The sequence below is a fragment of the Osmia lignaria genome, chromosome 8, assembly GCF_051020975.1.
Source record: "Osmia lignaria lignaria isolate PbOS001 chromosome 8, iyOsmLign1, whole genome shotgun sequence".
Taxonomy (NCBI): Eukaryota; Metazoa; Arthropoda; class Insecta; order Hymenoptera; family Megachilidae; genus Osmia; species Osmia lignaria.
Window position 1 is genome coordinate 11,528,153 of NC_135039.1, and position 18,288 is coordinate 11,546,440.

At 38.1% G+C, this 18,288-nt stretch overlaps 2 protein-coding genes across 6 annotated transcripts; both read right to left on the minus strand.

The window, feature by feature from the left end:
• Positions 1-95: 95 nt before the first annotated feature.
• Positions 96-15,321, minus strand: Hml (hemolectin). The gene is made up of 36 exons (XM_034334411.2): positions 15,153-15,321; positions 14,944-15,090; positions 14,746-14,873; positions 14,514-14,673; positions 14,312-14,439; positions 14,136-14,231; positions 13,693-14,063; positions 13,046-13,622; positions 12,701-12,988; positions 11,975-12,405; positions 11,639-11,900; positions 11,336-11,566; positions 11,043-11,268; positions 10,776-10,981; positions 10,342-10,704; positions 9,931-10,269; positions 9,522-9,860; positions 9,117-9,451; positions 8,825-9,058; positions 8,538-8,754; positions 8,186-8,473; positions 7,994-8,116; positions 7,644-7,908; positions 7,329-7,571; positions 6,905-7,269; positions 6,404-6,844; positions 6,147-6,336; positions 5,749-6,077; positions 5,534-5,687; positions 5,113-5,465; positions 4,636-5,051; positions 4,262-4,560; positions 3,565-4,204; positions 3,148-3,487; positions 1,131-3,080; positions 96-1,058 (listed from the first exon to the last, which is right to left on the minus strand). Exons 1-36 carry the CDS (start codon positions 15,251-15,253, stop codon positions 868-870), a joined length of 11,766 nt encoding a protein of 3,921 aa, XP_034190302.2. The 5' UTR covers positions 15,254-15,321; the 3' UTR covers positions 96-867.
• A 179-nt stretch (positions 15,322-15,500) lies between these two features.
• Positions 15,501-18,219, minus strand: LOC117608806 (C1GALT1-specific chaperone 1). 5 transcript variants are annotated; one of them, XM_034334430.2, is made up of 5 exons: positions 18,109-18,219; positions 17,828-18,030; positions 16,746-17,735; positions 16,366-16,667; positions 15,501-16,292 (listed from the first exon to the last, which is right to left on the minus strand). In XM_034334430.2, the coding sequence occupies exons 3-5, from the start codon at positions 17,578-17,580 to the stop codon at positions 16,152-16,154; spliced, it is 1,278 nt and encodes a 425-aa protein (XP_034190321.2). In that variant the 5' UTR covers positions 17,581-17,735; positions 17,828-18,030; positions 18,109-18,219; the 3' UTR covers positions 15,501-16,151. The 5 variants fall into 5 exon arrangements, with proteins under 5 accessions (XP_034190321.2, XP_034190322.2, XP_034190323.2 ...); XM_034334431.2 differs by having other exon boundaries at positions 17,828-17,994; positions 18,109-18,201; XM_034334432.2 differs by lacking the exon at positions 18,109-18,219 and having other exon boundaries at positions 16,746-17,760; positions 17,828-18,093.
• Between the last annotated feature and the right edge of the window lie 69 nt (positions 18,220-18,288).

Sequence of the window (18,288 nt, forward strand, 5' to 3'; positions counted from 1 at the left end):
GGGAAAAAACACTGACCAATCGGAGCGCGCACAGCGCGTGGGCTCAGGGACGGCAGCCTCGACTCCTGAGCCCGCGCGCTACGCGCGCTCGGATTGGCCAGTGTTTTTCCTTGATAATTCAAAAACGAAGCTTCAAATAAAATTTTCGCAAAGGAAAATGTTGTTCAGAATCACCCCAGCTATCACCCCCTTAAAGGACTAACACTCTTTCTGGGACGCCCTGTATATATGTACAAATATTGATTCGACGACTCAGGTTTATCGATAACTAGTCTGTGAAACGTTTCTGGTACGTTGTTTCGTGTTGAATAGTTGAGTCAGTTCGTTTTGCACCGAGGAATTGGCACTGATACGTTCAGCTGTATTTTCGGAACAGTTTGTTTCTTTTAGTTTCGTTTATACAGTGGCACGCGAATGATGATCGGTAGAGAAAGAAGCTGTGATTTTAATTTATGCGTTATCGGCTTATTTTGAAATTTCATTCTTTTTTTTCTCCTCTAATTATAAAAACAATGTGTATACATGAAAGTAGAGATTTCTGAATCTTCAAGGTACAAAGCAGGAAATTTCAGGCTCCTGCTTGTACATGGTTTAAAAAGTCTTGCTAAGACTGAATTAGATTTATTGTACTTATAGTATGTTCCAAAATTCAAAGTATGAATTTTAGTATGAGGAAGCCGATATAAAAATGAATTGTTGACAAAGATAATATTCATGGAATATGATATATTCTATTATATAGAATATGATATTATATATACATCATTCAATAAAATCAACGAATAATATTTTTGTATTTTCAATCTTTGTCGAAGCTTTGGAACAGTCATTTCAATCTGTACTTCATAATTTCATTTTTCACTTTCTTTAACCTTTAACTCCCCCTTTCCTTCCTTTGTAACCGGATTCATTGGACGAGCATGCCGAGCAAGTGCAAGAAACTGGTTGAGGAACTTGTTTCTTTAATACTTTAGAATCTTCACACGTCAGTTCAATAATCAAACCCCTGTATTTTGTTGGCTGACAACACTGGCAATTTACTACTTGACTCCAATTGTCTGCAATTAAAAGAACAAACAATTAATCTATTGAAAAAAACATTTCATAGAATCACTTTGACAACGCCTTACCTATGTCAAAGTAAGAGGTAGATTCACAGGCCCCACGACACTCTGTGATGCCTTCTATGGGTTGCAAGTTCTTACAGACACCATGTATCCTATGTTGCACATTGAACATACCTACTGTGCTCTGCGCATCCAAAACATCAGCAGCACATAAATTGACCTTCTGATTGTAAGACGTCAAATTACACATCTTACAACAGTTATCCGTGTAAACTGAGGTAACTGGACAATGGGATATGTCAGGGCAAACTGCTGAATTGCTGGTAATTGATAATTGGTCACCTTGTTCCATACAGGTGTAAGAAGTACAGTTATCAGCGGATGACCAAGTCGCTCCAGGTTCATATAACATGTCTCCAACTACGCAATAACTCTGTTTACATTTCCCACAACATTCTCCATCCTGCGGTTCATAGGTCCAGCCAAGAGAACATTTCTTGGAGCAAGATTCCACCTCTTTGTACTTTGTCCCATTTGAATCCAGGGCGCAAACTTCTGTGACACAATTATCCTCCGTAGACTTCCACTTGTCTCCAGGTTTATATATAATATCATTGTAACGACAACCAGTTTTAACAAACTGTGGGCAACACTGGCCTGGAATGTACTGCTTCTGTATTTCAAACTCAGCCTCCTGCACAGGGTCTATTTCTAGGCATTTCTCTGTAACTGATTCTACGTACACAGTATCATTGGTGGATACGCAGGAGTACTTTGTACAGAAATCAACAGAGTACCATTCTTCCCCCACGTTTTTCAATTCATCACCGACAACGCATGCCACTGGAATGCATCGTCCGCAACAGTTGATGCTCTTATTATCAGTGGGACGATACTTAAAGCCAAGATCACAAACGGTGCTACATTCTTGCACCTTTGCTTGCTTCTGGACCCCATCCCCATTCTTTATGCACTCCATTAAAGTACAACTGTCTTCAGGGTTCGGTTGCCAGCTTTCACCAACGTTGTACATTCTCTCCCCATCTTTGCAAGCAGTTCTCTCAAAACTGGGACAACATTTATCCTCTGTCACAACTTCCTCCAAAACGAAATCAGATATATCCGGGTGATCCACAGCTTTTAGACATTCAGTGGTAAAACACTTTGGTTTGGGACCTATCTCAGAATGTTCACAAATACAGGAAGTACACTTGTCTTCCATCCATTGCTCCCCTAACTTCCTCGCTACCACATGCTCGGACATTTCAATTTGTTTGTTCGTAACGTTATACAGACACAGATCTTTTGCAGGTACACAGTCGTATTTAGCGCAACAAGCGTTCGACTCCACTTTGCTTTTCAGTTCATAATACTCTGGGCATACCGGTGCTGGAGGACAGGTCTCAAGTTCACAGATGGTCATAAACCTTGGACAACATCCGGACGTGTTTGTCACCTGCACAAAGCCAGGCTGAAGCTGCTCGACTTGGACAGAAACTTCATTGAGGAAAGGACATTCAGATGGTGGCAAGCATTCGCAGATGAACTTCTGGCACCCGTCAGCACCGATGGACACTTTCATCATTTGTCCATAACCACATTCAGGCATCTGGGTCTCCTCGGTGCAGACCGGTGGCAAAGTTGTTACCATCTTTGGAAGACAGTAGTATTTGGGGCAACAAGCTTCTTCTGTTCCATTAACAACTACAGGTGTCATGTCCTCCTCGCAGATGGTGTCTACAGCTAGACACTCTGTTTTCTGACAATTAATAGTTTTCTTCTCGCAGGTGCACTGAGTGCAGACATCTGGGGACCAAGTATCACCCTCGACGTGTCCCTCTTCATCGCAAAGGAAACATTTCTCCTTTGGAATGCAGGTATCATTGTGAGATATGAAATTGAGAGGACAGAAACAGCCTTCTTCGAAATTCGTTGGGCATAAAGCATTAGTGATTTCATTAATGGTGTCACAAGTTTCTTTGCAAGCTGGACCACATGGTCGATACTCCAGATCTGAGAAGAAAATATTGATGTAATTATTGAAACTTTCAAGAAATTTAGGTAGAGAAATAATGCTTACGTGGGGGACAAGTAAAAGGACATATTTCACTGCTTCTCCATATTAGACATACTCCCATTGTCTGGCATTTCCTGGCATATGCTTCAAAACTATCACAATAACCACCTCCGGAGCATAGATTATCTTGACAGGCCATTAAATAAGGCATTGGATCAACGAGATTATGGCACTGACCAAAGTCCATCGTATTTAATAGTGTTCTGCATGGATCTTGGTCCGCTGGTGGTAGGATACACTTGCTTTGATTGTTGGATGTACACGCACCCATGTCTAAATTAATACCACGAGGAGATTCAGTGACCAACCAACTTGTACCAAAGTCTTGCGTATTATCAGTAATCTGCAAAGGAACAAATTAATTTACATTATTAACTGACATTATGTTTGTATCTAATAGCGTTGAAAGTATGACATTACCTCTCCATCTTGTCTCTTCAAGTCATCATCGGTGTCTTCATTGCAATTACCACAGAGACCTTCCATCGTACCCCCAAAAATATGAGAAGGAAGCGTAAGGGTAAATGCAAAATTAGGCTGATAGCTAATAATTTCTAATTGAATCGAAGGAATCAATAAACGTAACTTTTCTGAGGGCCATTGCTCTAAATTCAACCAAGATGCATTATAAGGAAAATCACTGATCTTTGACCCATCCACTTGAACTTCAAATTCTTGGGACGGTACACCTTCCTTGATTTGAACAACGTGCTCTTGGTACAAAATTATGATGGCCTCTGTACATGTACCGGTGTTGCAAATCCCATTTGAAACCAAAACTTGATAAGCATAATCCTGCGGAGCCCTTTTACTTTCAATGTTTCTAGATAACACGTATGTGCAATTTCCATCGAACTGAATGTTTTTCCTATCGAAACTGATGAACTTGGAATTTCCCAACCATTCGCAGGTACAATCTTTACACTGCATAGGTGGCACACACTGATCACCATTGCGCACTGTTCCCTCAGGGCAGAAACAACCAGAGAAACACACCCCTTGCATCATTGGACAAGGGTCTATCTGCTGCAAATTGTCGCAGCTGGTCTCACACTTATTTCTGCAAATTGAATCGCTCATAGTATGAAATATTACTTCATCAATCTTGAAAACTTACCTGAAACAGTCTTTATGCACAAGGGGTGTAGGACAAGAGACAGGACAGTCATGAATGCTTCTCCAGGTCGACAAGTCTGCATTCAAATTACCAGCCTGGCATTCAGTGACAAAGCTAGTCAACAAACGACAACGACAATCATTATACGTATGATTACCACGTAAACAATTGCACGTGCTTTCCATACAATGAGATATGAATTTCTCTAGATCCACAATGTTTGAACACTCTGCCAATGATGCATCTTTAACTATATTGCAAATTTTCCAACTCTCTTCTTGTACGTAATGTGGACAGACCTAAGATGTTATACATATTTAATACAAGAGGAATTTTCATAATTTTTTATTTTTATTTTGGATCTATTGACAAACCTGTGGATCACATTCTGGTACCCCTTCCATCATCCAACTGTCCCCAAACTCTACGGTGCTTCGTGCTTGATTCCCATCCGGCAATTGTCTGTCATTCATGGAATATCCATCAAAATATCCGCATAAACCATCTACTTTACCAGCCAGCTTCGTGGAGACTCCCAGTTTCACGTTGGAATTTGAATCCCAGATCACCCAGAATCCATAATAATTGGATACTACATAGGTTATGTCGCCGATAGATGATATCTTGAAAGAAGGAAACCTGTCGCCAAATCGAGCTACCTGGTTTGGCGTGAAACTATACTGATTGATATCCACATGCATGTCTGGATATAAAACAATCACGTCTTCGTCCAAGGTTATTGCTAACACTCTGGCACACTGATTATTGTGTGCATCGCATGACTTTTCCACTGTAAAAAATAGAGTTTACAATTTGTAATTTAATATACAAAAATTATACAAAATACTTACACGTTATGTACCATTTGTTGGCAAACATATCCCGGGCCAAAATGTGGTTACAGATGTCATACTTGTATTCTAATTTATCAAACGTGGTGAATGTTCTTCCTGTTACATTGCAGACAACCTCTTCCGGTGCTGGGGGCTTGCAAGTGTACTTTGGACACTTCTGAAGTTTGTACATACTCATCTTTTCATAGACCACAGCGTAACCTGGTGGACAAGACACTTCTGGGCAAGTATGCGGTGTGTTCTTATCAAGAATTGGCGGTGGTTTATTGGGCACACAAGTGAACTGCGCGCATTCTGTCCCACTTTCAGATTCTTTCTCTTCGTTGTACTTTGAATGTTGCATGGATTTCCTGAATAAATGTATCCTCATCAATTGTCACATAAAAATAAAATGCAGCTATAATTTATGTTACAATACCTCAATCCTTTCATTCTCAAAGAATGTCTGTGCAGAGACTTCGCTCCACCTTTCATTCCATGAGAATTTGTGTAGCGTTGTGACTTCATAGATGACTTCAAAACTGTCCTGTAGCCTGGTGGACAAACTGGATCCTGACACACAGTTGGTGCAACTAAAAAATAAAATATAGAAATTATTTCTTGTACATTTTATGGTTTCATTGAATCTAGTACCTGATGTTGATATTATAGGTGTGCTCTCTGTTGTCTGTTTCAAAGTAGGAGTTGTTTCAACAACCTGTGGGCAATCCTTTTCATCGTCTGGACAATCTTGGACACCATTGCACCATAAATTCTCTTCGATGCAAACATCACTGGTTGGACAGTGACGGGTACCAGGAGGACATGGTTTACACACGCAGTTACACAGTTCATTAATCACTGGTCGCATTCCTGGTTCATTACATGCTTCACATTTCTTTGGCTGACAGAAGGAAATCCCACCCAAGGTGCATACACATTCCTGACAGTCTTCGCTCACCCACATTGCACCCACATTATAACTAACAATTTTAAACATTATAAATATATAGAAAAATATGCAGATCTATATGAAAAAGACATGCACTTACGAAATGTGTCCAACTACACAAGGACATTCTTGTTCAGTTACGCAGGTATCTCCATTCCACCAATAAGTTTCTCCGCATTTGCAGGTAATTTGATCTTCAACCATTATTCCTTTGCATATATTGCATACCAGAAATTTTTCTATTGTTCTTGGTGTGCTTTCCATAGCCTCAGTGGTTGTTGTAATGGGAGCTATGTAAATTAATTACAGCGGATCAGACAGAAATCCATAATATTATATTTTACGTAAAACACTTACGGTATGGCAAGAAGCAACCCAGAACCTCAAATTTCAGACCGATATGCTCATGCCATTTAATTGGTTGCAACTTTAGATACCTTGCGCTTAAAGGTCTATCAAAGTAGTTCTTTTTAACAGTTTCAGAGTCAAAGTTTCCCAAGAATTCTTGTTCGTAGCCATTTGTATCCATGACTGGATTCCACTGGTGGCCATCGTTGCTATAAAATACTTTGTACACAGTTGTCCATGTACCTTCACCACCTTTTGTTGCAATTCCTGTTAGATTACGTGGTTCTAAGAAATCAATCTCAATGAATTGATGTGGGTTATCCAATTTAGGATGCCAAACGCTTGGGGAACTCAGCTTCAAGTTTGGTAATAGATCCGTGGAAGAAGAAGATGTTGAAAGTTGTTCAGGATAGATCAAACCATTGTCCACTCCCATTGGCTCATCGCACACTTAAGAAACAAATGAAGATAAAAATGTTGCAACTTTATATAGAATCTTTTTCATCTTACCTGGGCTTATAATTTTATCAGTTATCACTGTAACTGGAACAGTTTCAGTTAATGGAATAGTGGTAATCAATTCTTGGCAACCAAGTAATTCCACTCTTATAGCTATTCCATTATGCCAAGACAGAGGATTTATTCGGACAACTTTGGCTTCTATTGGCTCGTGAAACTTTTGCTCGACCGGTTTATATTTATTCACAGGACCACTGAATATTCGTGGTTGCTTCTTATCGTCCAGTACATGAGAGAATGAGTGACCATTTTCAGAGAACAGTACTTGGTAGCTGGTTACAAATTTATCTTCCACACCACTGCCTTGCAGGATGATACCATAAATTGGTTCAGGCTTTTGGAACTTTATGTCAAGCCTGGAAATGAACGTAAGATGAAACGAATTCTTTCAGAAGTTATTTATAATTATATTTACCACTGATCAGTGCCAGGGTATTCAGGCTCCCAATATCCAGCATCTTCATTTAATACTGAATTCTCAGCTTGAAATGCTGGACCTTTGCTGCTGCTTGCCTCGAATGAAACCTGGTCGCTCAAGTACTGAATTAAAGGAACGAAATTATTACTCTCACAATAGGCTGGTGGACTGACAGTACTAGGTACCACAATTGTAACTTCATTGACTGGACTTCTCGTTGTAGATTTTTCATTTTCAAACCTTTAACATGTAGAATTATTGCGTTAACTATGCATACTATATCACATTTTAAAATTGAATGAATGTACCCACAAGGGTGATGTTGGAGTAGTAGTTGTCTCTGTTTGTGGATATGTAATTGGTTTCTCAGTTGATTTCAAACACAATGACCGGTCACAAGTGTAATAGTTATTTAAACACTGACAGATTTCACATTCTGATTCTTTGATAACTGCACTAGGGAGAATGGATTGTCCATCGTGAGATTTACAAGTGCAGTCAGCTTCTTCAACGCAGGTCATTGAATCTCTCCAAAATTTATTGGGTGGACACACCGGTCTCTCCTCTGGGATGCATCCTAATTTTTCAGGTAATTAAAAATTAACATAATTCAAAAATTGAGCAACCGATTCATCTGGCATGGGACCTGAAAAATATTTTACCTGGTACGCAGTCAGAGTTACCATTGCATGTACCTTCCTTCAACAAAATGTAATGATAATAATCACAGACTTTATTGCAATCTATGGCACAGTTACTCCACGTTTCTCCTTCTTTGCAAGCTTCTAAAAAATCAATGATTCTCTTGTAACAAATAAAGTATTAACATTGAAATATAACAAATCTGATCATACTGGTAGTTATGATATTCTTTCCCAAAGTTGTGTATTTAGTCCATTCTGTTTTGGTTGATGTTTGCTCAACTGAACACTCGGGTCTTATCTGTATAACGCTAGCTGGCCAATCACAGACTTGTATCTGTGGATTATAAAACATATTTTCACCACAGGATTTCTCTACAAATTCGTTTCCATTGGGTCCAGGTGAACACTGGTAAAATAAACGACAATCCATGGGATGGGGTTTGTAAGGTTGTTCCATGTTGCATTCTTCAAACATTGCATTCACTGTGCTTGATATTCCTGCCAGGAAAATGAACGTATTATTACATTAAATTAATTGCTATAAATTACATATAACATGTACCTAGTTTTTCTGTGGTAGTCTCTGAACATTGACATAGAACACTAATTTCAAAGTCGATGCATGGGTGTTTAGGCTGAGTCTGGCAATAAAGACCGTGCTCCAAATTACACTCCACGTCCAGGCCAGTTTCTTTTGGTGTTAAATGACCTTTCACTGATCTACATCTTATCTCAATCATGTGGCTTCTGTCACATACTGCAGATCCCTCTATACTTGCCTTTAAAGAAGACAAGGTACATTTATAAGTATCACAAAATTGAATATATAAAAATTGAGCAAATTATTACCAAGTCAAGTAGTGTAGGCAAAGGTTCAATATCCTTAATTTTCTTCCCTTTAATTCCTGGATCTTGATTTATCCAAGCGGTCCAACCATCTACACATTTCTGTGGCTCTTCTAATGGCACAGTACTTGCAGCAGTTGTGGTACAAGGTTCTCCTTTGCACAATACTTTACCACGACTACAATAACACGTTTGGCAATCGTCGCTTTTAACATTATCACCCTCATAATACGTTACCTGTAATACAGATTGTCATCACTAGTTAGAAAGCTTCTTATTTAGACTTTTAACATACCCCTTCGATTTCAATGCAGAAGGATTTACAAGTTTCCTTTGGCACACATTCTGTATAGCTATCGTTGGTGTATACTTGATTCTCGGAACAGGATTTAGTGGAGCACCCCTCGACACACGTGTCCTGAGAGCACAAATGAGACTGGTCCTTCAGGGTCATCAAATTGTCACAAGTTTCACGAGGGCAAGTTGTAATGCACGGTGAGTATGAACTGCATTTCTCATCGCATTGTATGGGACAGAGTTCTTGGCTGCGCCATTTTATGGGGACACCTTTGGCGTTGCATTCATGTGCATATGCTGCCAAGGCGGTGCAAAGACATTCGCAGTCACCTCCTACAACAGAAATTCATTTTATACTATGGGGTAAACCAATTCATTCTATTTTAAAGCAACCTAGTTTTACCTGCATCACAACCACACGTATCAAAAATACAGTTGCGTATATAGTTTTCTACTTCAACTTCTGAATGACATGGCTGGAACACAGGTGACTTCAGTATTCCACATTTTTGTACGGACCATAGATTTCGTTCTGGATGTTGTTCGCAAGGGTCTTTGATGTCTTTAGGCTCCGGGCATAAATCATTCTTCTTCCAGGAATCTCCAAACAAGTTGGCAGACACCTCTGATATGCCACCGGAAGGTGTTTTGAAATCATCTTCACTGTTATCATTATAGTCACCGCAGAGCCCCTTTGTACGTCCCTTCCATTTGGGATCTAGCTTTACGTATACTCTGGTGCCTGGAAATAACATTAAAATATAAAAATAAATTCTTGTAATTTTAAAATGTTGAGACGTTAAGAAAATTACCCCTATCCCACTGCAAGGTTAATCCCATGTCTGGCACATCAACGAATACAAACAAGTCAGTTGTTCTCATTACAATCCTTTTGAAGTTTCCTGAAGGAAGTTCTTTCCCTCTGGTGAATACAATGCTTTCTGGACTTTCATTGCTGCCAACTGTCAAAGTAACTGATTTGGAACACGCTACCCCAGTTGTTCCACAAGGTACATTCTGAATGGAAACGTCAAAAGTGTCCACCTTGCTTAGAGAACCTTTAACTAGAAGATAGTCACACATTCCTTGGAAGTTGTAAATCTTTCCATCAAACGTTTTATAGTGCGAATCACCCCAAGCGGTACAAACTCCTGTTGATAATGATTTTGGTATATAAATGAGGATACAAATTCATGAGATGTTTGAGTATTTCATAGCGTTACCTGCACAGGTTCTATCTGTACACTTCCATGTTCCATTCATGCATTCACATGTATTGCACTCATCCTGTATAACAGACCCTTCTTTGTAACTTTGCCCTCCGTGATGACATGGACAGGATTGTTCTTTAATACAGTTACCACCCGGTTCATCTAACACATAACCAAGTTTGCACGCGCAGCCTGATTTACAAACAGATGACTTCTGAACTGGTTTGTGCATATTGCGACAAGTTCTAGGTTCTGCTGGTGCGCAATCTGTGACTTCTAGATGTTTACTTGCTACGCAAGAAGCCAGAAGTTCCTTGACGGCTGGATATTCCTTAATTTCATCCGGTGTTGCCTCCTGACAGTTCCAAATCCCACCTATTTGAAAGATTCTTATACAGTTGCATGTAAATCTTCAATTAATCAAACGTTATTTCAATTTATAGAACCTGCGCAGGTACAGAGTTCCTGAGCCTTGTTTCCAGGCCTGATTTCCTTGTGTCCTGCGTTGAATTCTAACCCTTGATACGTGCATGGACATTGTCCAATTGGAATGCAATTCCCATGAACATCCAGTGTTTCTCCTTCCGGACAGTTGCATCCTTCCACGCACTCCTGTTTGCAGTCCTGATAAGAAGATATATCTCCGCATGACCTATACATAACCAAATAGTATTAGATTTTCACAGTTTGATAGATTTGTAAATTCAAAGTACCTTGTACAACTATTCCCACAAATCTGGTAGACTTGATTTCCAGGACAGTGTATTCTACATTCATTTATTTCATAACGCCACATGAGTTTTATTCCTGCGGCAGCACACTCTTTGGCGTAAGCTGCTAGCATGGGGCACAGACAGGATTCAACTTCAACCTTGCAGGAACACATGTCGAACAAACAATCCTTGTGAAATGTATCCGGATCCACGTGCCAATGACAGCCTGAAAAGAAAATCTCTGAGTAACCTGAAATCAAAATTATAATAAATCTGAATTTATTAGACTCTACCAGCAAAGATGTCACTGTACAAGTAGGAGCAATATTGTTTAGCAGTATCTCGTTTTTGTGGATCAAGGTCGCAAGGATGATCCGGCTCCTTTTCAGGAAGACTGGGACAAGAATCATCAGTTTTCCATTTGTTGGCAAAAGAGATAGCCATGTTTTCAGTGTCACCCTCTGGTGTAATGAAATCGTCCTTCTGATTTTCAGAAAAGGTACCACAGAGTCCCATAGTTTTACCTAAAAATCATAATGAAATTAGTGACAGAACCTTTACACAAATAAATTCAAGAAGCTTAACAATGAGTCAACCATGAAACTGAGGAGGAACGTTGATGTAAACGCGAGTGATGCCATCCCACCAGATTTCCAGGTCATTTGGTAAATGAATGACCAAGAATATACTGCTAGCAACACGTATTCTGACGCCCTTAACAACTGTAGGATATACTGTTAAGTCATCTCCATTAATTAATACTTGGCGGTGTTGTTTGAGTTTCACAGACACATCCTGATAATTAATTGTTACAGTCTTTGTACACGATGGAGCATCAGATGGTACGAGTCCCATATTCTATAAGGAAAATTAAATTCTTCATTGATATTACTTTGTATAAATATCCTACATTAACAGTGCAAGCGACGGACCTCTGATATAGCGCCAGAACAAGGAACATTTTCACTCTCAATGCTGTAATCATCATCCTTCATCAAATAATATTTGCACTTCCCCATGAAATCATAATGTTTTCCATCAAAGGTAGTATAATGAGGATCACCAACGACTGCGCATCTGGCACCGCATTGGACCTGAGTGCATAACCATTTCCCAGAGGAACAGGTGCAGGTGTTGCAATCCTTTTGCACGCTCTTGCCAGGCTGGAACAGTTTTCCTCGCAGTCTGCAGGGACATTCATCAGGATACACACACCTCCCTTCGTGGGCCACAGTTCCTTCTGGACAGAAACAACCCTCTTCACAGTCCTCGACGTTCAGTTTCCTTTCCACTCCTGTCCAGCAGGACGATTCTGTCTTTGGGCCACACGACATGTACACTCGCCCGTTATTGCACATCATGGCTGCGAAATAAACCTACGTTAGCTTTCTTTAAATTATTATTTTGTTAGGTTCTGATCGTTGGGTAACTTGCGACAGGCCTGTCCAAGTAGGGGAATCCACTCCTGGAAAACATGTTTTGGGTCCCCCTCCAACGCTGCTCCTTCAAGTAAGATGGGACGGTTCCGACTACCAAAGACGGTAGGAAAGACGGAGAGACGGTAGTCGGAACCGCCCCACCTTACTTGAAGGAGCAGCGTTGGAAGGGGACCATGTGTTCCAGGAGTAATTTCCCCTACTTGGACAGGCCTGACTTACGACAAGTGTCGTCGTTTCTCCAACCGGACAAGGACGCAATCTTTTTATGAGCACATTGTCTGACGTAAACGTTCATAGTGTCACAGGCGCATTCCCTTCTGTCGCCGCGTGTACAGGCACAGAAATCCCATAAGCAGGCTTTCTGTAATTCAGAAATGCTGATTGTGCTGGAACAGGCCTGGAACCTCCTATCAGAGAGCAGTTTTGTGCAGAATAGAATAGCTTCTCTAGTGTTCACTGGGTCAGATTCGCAAGCATGACGAGTGTCTGGGTATTCGTCGCATGTTTCTGAAGGAATAAAATCAATTAATTAAGGGAGATAAATTAAAAATTGAATTATAATACCTCCAATTTTCTCTGTTCGCCAAGAAGATGCAAATGCTGCGATGCTTTTCATCTGTTCTCCATTTTTGCTTATCAGATCATCCTTTTTATTGCCATTCATGTTACCGCAGAGACCAGTTGTTTTATTCCACATGTTTTCAAAGGCTTCGACCTGCAGCATCAGAGCCCCATCCCATTTCAATTGAACCCCTAAAGAGTCCAACGTTACAACAATAAAATGTGCAGACATCTCTACTCTCAAATAGGAAAGTTGAGCTGGAATAGGCAGCAATTTGTTCGGCGTTCGAAATTCTGGAACTCCAGCTTCGTTCCGTGACAAAATATATTCTTTATCCTGAACGAAAATCTTGATGATCTTGAAGCAATCTTGAACCTTGCACCTTGGACTGTTCTCCACTATAATGGTGAACAGCCTGTTCTGCGCTTCCTGCACCAGAATGTAAGAACATTCGCTCTCAAAATTGAACACTGTATCGTCAAAAGTCTTGTAATTCACTCCACCCCAGGTGAAACAAGTTTCTGGCACTGGTCGTTTCTCTTCAATCAGTAACACGTTGTCCAGTGAATTGAATAACATCTGACATTAAACAAAACATTATTAAATGGAACACAAATATCCAATGTTTAAATCTTATGTATTTTATTACCGTGTTTGATGTCATATTGCTCTCATGATTGTTGTAAAAATCCTTGTCGTAGGTGGTTTTAACTAGTGGAGATTGATTCATATTAGAGCTAAAGATGTCTTGATAGGTCCAACTGTGATTGGTCTCCCTTACGTAGGAATTGTAGGTGGTGCCCAAAGAAATCACATTCATATTTTCACTATATTTGCACTGAGGAATCGGTTGTGGATGGAAAACACCTGTATCATAAGAACAGGTGTACGCAGTAGCTGGGGGGAATTCAAATTCTATTCCAGCAGGGCAATTCAGGGTGCACGAGTAACTGTCATCAACACTGCTACAAAAGAAGCCACCGTTGAAGCCCAGTTTTTCTCCATTGCAGGCATCAGCAGCTACGTAAAAACAGTAAGATGAAAATTTAAGAATTAAATGTATTAAATAATTGAATGTATATATAAACTTACAATACTGGCACTGGGAACCTTTATATGCCTGTGGACACTGGCAAAGGTTTGACGGAAGACAAATGCCCCCATTTTGACAAGGTGGATCACACACAGCTATAATAAGAAACATATTTATAATTACTTTGTGCACATATCTTAAATTTCTGAAGTACAACTGTAAAATTTGAACAAACGTTCGCAGTCAGGTACAGAGACCCAATCTTCTTTAGTGGGCTCCCAGTTTCCATCCTTACATATGAGATTGGTAACTGCGCTACCATCTGGAAACGTGAAATTCTTCATACAAGATATGGTGCAAGATCTAAACAAAATACAAGAATAATTATACATTTAATGCAACTATTTTGGTGACATCATTGAGATAGTTGAACATACTTTGAGTTGCAAAGCTTGTGAGAATTGAGCACTGGAGGAGGATAATTTAAGCATGGTTTATTTTCAAACTGGCACTGCGGTCCAGTGAAATCTTGAGGACAATTACACTGATGAGGTGCAACGCATACACCACTGTTCATGCACTCTGGCATACATATTGCTGAAAATACACCCGTTTACTTTAAAATTTTTGCTTCACAAACAGTAGTAAAAATAATTAATTAATACTCACGTTCACAATGAGGCATAGAGTTCCAATCTGTACCAACAATGCGCCACTGTTTATCAATACATATTATAGCTAATTGGTTCACCCCATTTGGGAATTTATAATTTTGCTCACAAGTTGCAATACATCCACTGTGGATAATGGGATTAATTAAAGACTGGATATTTAGATTTAATCGTTTACTAATTGAGAAAAAATTACCTGTCCATTGAGCATCGTATTCTACCATTTACAGGCACCTCAGGGTTTGCGATGCAACCCCCAGCAAATAATGGTTTCCTTCTACTCTTTGTCCTTTTTACTCCCACATAATCTGGAACTGCATCTCCATTTAATGAAATGGTTGTGCTGAAATATTGAAGAACATTATGAATTAGATTTGCATAAAGGAAATAAAGTAGAACACTTACTCTCCTACACGAGATGAATCAGCTGGATCACTTGCAACAATTGATGAACTGATCAAGATAATAATCACTGCTACGTTGACAAATATTTTCCAAAGCATCATAATGATTAATGAAATCCAATACAGTGGAACATCATTGAAAAGCTTACTCTCGCCGAATATGTGAATTAATACAATTGTTCTTTTATATATAACCACCTCTAAAAGGAAGCGGATAACCGATAAGTCCTGCTTGATAAATGAATTCGACGAAAAAATATGGGTCATTAGTGCAAATTAATTTGAAATAAGGATTCTTCTAAGAACAAGGCTTTATTTCTCCAAAATTAATACTTTTATTATTAAAGATTATAATTTATAAAAGCTTCTGAATAAAAACGTGTACCATATAAAAAAATACATAAATGTATACATAAGATACAGTAACAAATATTGTCGTTCAGAGTATAAATTTCTAACTACAAATGTTTCTTATGACTATACGCGATAATCTCTGGTAATTAGTAATAGATCTGAATACAAATGATCATCTAGATTTAATAACATAGAAACCCATTATTCCACATTCTTGACACATATTTAAAATTAGAGATAAGATTCAGTTATCACGGTTATTACAAGCGTTAATAAGTTACTAATTAGTTAGATAAGGCAACGATGGTGCAACAAGGGAAATGCTTATCAAATAACACCATTTCACTGGTCTCATAATTCGCAGTATCAATAGAATTCATGAAATGGAACGATATTATTGCGTAAAAAGTTAATTAATGTAAATAAACTATATAAACCATTAACAATCATTAAACTGTCTCATGTAGCTAACATTATTAATACAATAATTATGCAATAAATATTGAAATATCAGATATCTATTAATTTCACGAATTTTTTTTAAATACCTTTGGAGAACTTCTCATATAAATTTCATACTTCTTATGTACAAATTGTATAAAAGTAACAATAAATATATAGGAGTATAAAAATTAATCAAACTTATCTAATTTCTACCGTGATAATTTTGAGCAATTAATTGCCCTGGCTCAGAATATTTCGAATGCCATATCTCATAATATGCATCACTGGAAATATTATTTAGATATGTGATGTTAAACTCCTCCTTCAGTGCAACCTTCCACACCTGAAAACAATATATAATTAATTCTGAGTACTTTTTTTTAATACAATAGAAAGTAATGAAATGATAGTCATACGTTTTCATCAGGTACAGAAACTGGTGCATTTCTAGTCCCAAAAATAGCTTCATTTTTGAAGACATGTAAATGATACAATAAATAATTCAATGTGTACATTTTGTCTGATTCAGCGACGTTGAAAGTAACAGACATAAAGGAACAACATTCGTCGTGTGCTGGATATAAGGCACGAGTCCAATAAATGCCAATTTTAGCAACACCCCATAAGAGAGACTGTAAGGAATACCCATGAAACGTACCCCTTAAATACTGATCTCTTGTATCAGATGGATGAATTCCCATGGTTGCTAAATGCTTAGCTGAAAATAATCAGGAGTAATTGATTAATTACATTAATTAAATGAATGATATAAATGAAATGAAAGAAAAATGTTTACCAAGATAATAATCTTCTTGTTTCCAATATTTACCACCAGTTATACATTTTTCAGAATTATCAAACATTGTGGTCAACTTTTTAAGAACTCCTTTACTGATTACATACCCAGCGTCAGCAGCATTATAAGATTGACCCCACATCACCACTGCATGGCCTAAATAATAATCGTCGGTATAATTTAGAGGGCCAAGCATATAACGTAAATTCTCAGGAATCACTAATGTGTCATCTTTTACAAATACAAGCCATTCCAAGGTTGCGTTATCCTTCCAAACATAGTTAAATGCTTCGCATAAAAGCTGCCAAGAGGACACAAGCTTTCTGTCAAAGTTTCTAACAGGTACTTCAGAATCTTTCTGTTGACCAAAGAAGTATATCTTGTTGCAATGCTTTCCCCAAGTGTCTTTGACAGATCTTGCTAGTTTAATTTTTTTCACAAAAACAATACAAGTAAGATGAACATTAGATTTCAACCAATCAGCTTCCAATCTTTCTTTCCCCTTAATTCCATAAAGATACGTATCCATGTCTATATCCTTTATCTTCACCTGTTGATTTTCCAACCATTTTCTATATGTTACATTTGCAAACCTATCTTTCACCTTTTTCTCTTCCCATAATTGGAAAGTGATCTCTTGACTAGTCGGTGTGACAGAAGTAAACCACTTTGAAAGATCATTCTTATTTGCGGTATAAGAATTCATGAAGGATCTTTCATAAATGGACATGTTATTAAATACATGTTGAACTGTAAGCAAGAGTAACGCAGAGAGAATTCCAATTCCAAATCCAACTAGAAACACGGAGCGTGATTTGAAACGATAAAGATGCATCTTATAGTTGTACCATTACTCTAATACTGCATCATAGTTTGCTGCCGGAAATACAGTCAGCTTGTGATCTAATAACATTAATTGACTCTCATTGATCCTATATGTGCTCGATTGCATTAGATCGTTTTATCCGTGACTCTCGGGTTGTTGAGTATCTAAAACAATCAACACATAAAAATGCTGAGAAGTATAAATAAATCGTCCGTAAATAATATGAAAATTTATTTCGATTATGCAAATTACTTACTCAATGAAAAACAATGTAGCTTGTTAATGTGTCGTAATAAATAATTCTTTTAATTATACTATTTTAATTATGCTGCTATGGTAATTCATATGAAACTGAAATAAATTAATACCGGATACACCTTCGGTGACATCGTTCACGAAGCCAAGAGGATTACCCAAAAAAAACTGAATAAATTAGGATCAACAGGTAGTATTATACACCTGTTACATGGAACATAACCAAACAGTAATATATAGAAAGTGATAATCTAGATTTATCATTATATAAACTTTGCTTACTATTGTAAACATCCATCATACAAGAGTTTTCTTATCGAAATTATAAAACACTTTCTACTTTAAAATTATATAACTGCTTGTTCTATATTCTGTATTCTACTGATTATATAAATACTAGACTTTGAGAGTATCCATTCATAAAAGTATAGATTTTGAAATAATTTGAATGTAACAATTTTA

Bases quoted from the DNA above. Each gene is read 5' to 3' on its own strand.
- Hml (XM_034334411.2), bottom strand. From the start codon at position 15,253: ATGATGCTTTGGAAAATATTTGTCAACGTAGCAGTGATTATTATCTTG. The intron at 14,440-14,513 runs GTATGTTCAACT...TATTTTGTTTAG, and splicing joins CACAAGCTTTGCAACTCAAA to ATCTTGCACCATATCTTGTA. The intron at 10,982-11,042 runs GTACTTTGAATT...GGTTATGTATAG, and splicing joins TGTGGGAATAGTTGTACAAG to GTCATGCGGAGATATATCTT.
- LOC117608806 (XM_034334430.2), bottom strand. From the start codon at position 17,580: ATGCATCTTTATCGTTTCAAATCACGCTCCGTGTTTCTAGTTGGATTT. The intron at 16,668-16,745 runs GTAAACATTTTT...GATTATTTTCAG, and splicing joins ACAAGAAGATTATTATCTTG to CTAAGCATTTAGCAACCATG. The intron at 16,293-16,365 runs GTATGACTATCA...TATTGTTTTCAG, and splicing joins TTTCTGTACCTGATGAAAAC to GTGTGGAAGGTTGCACTGAA.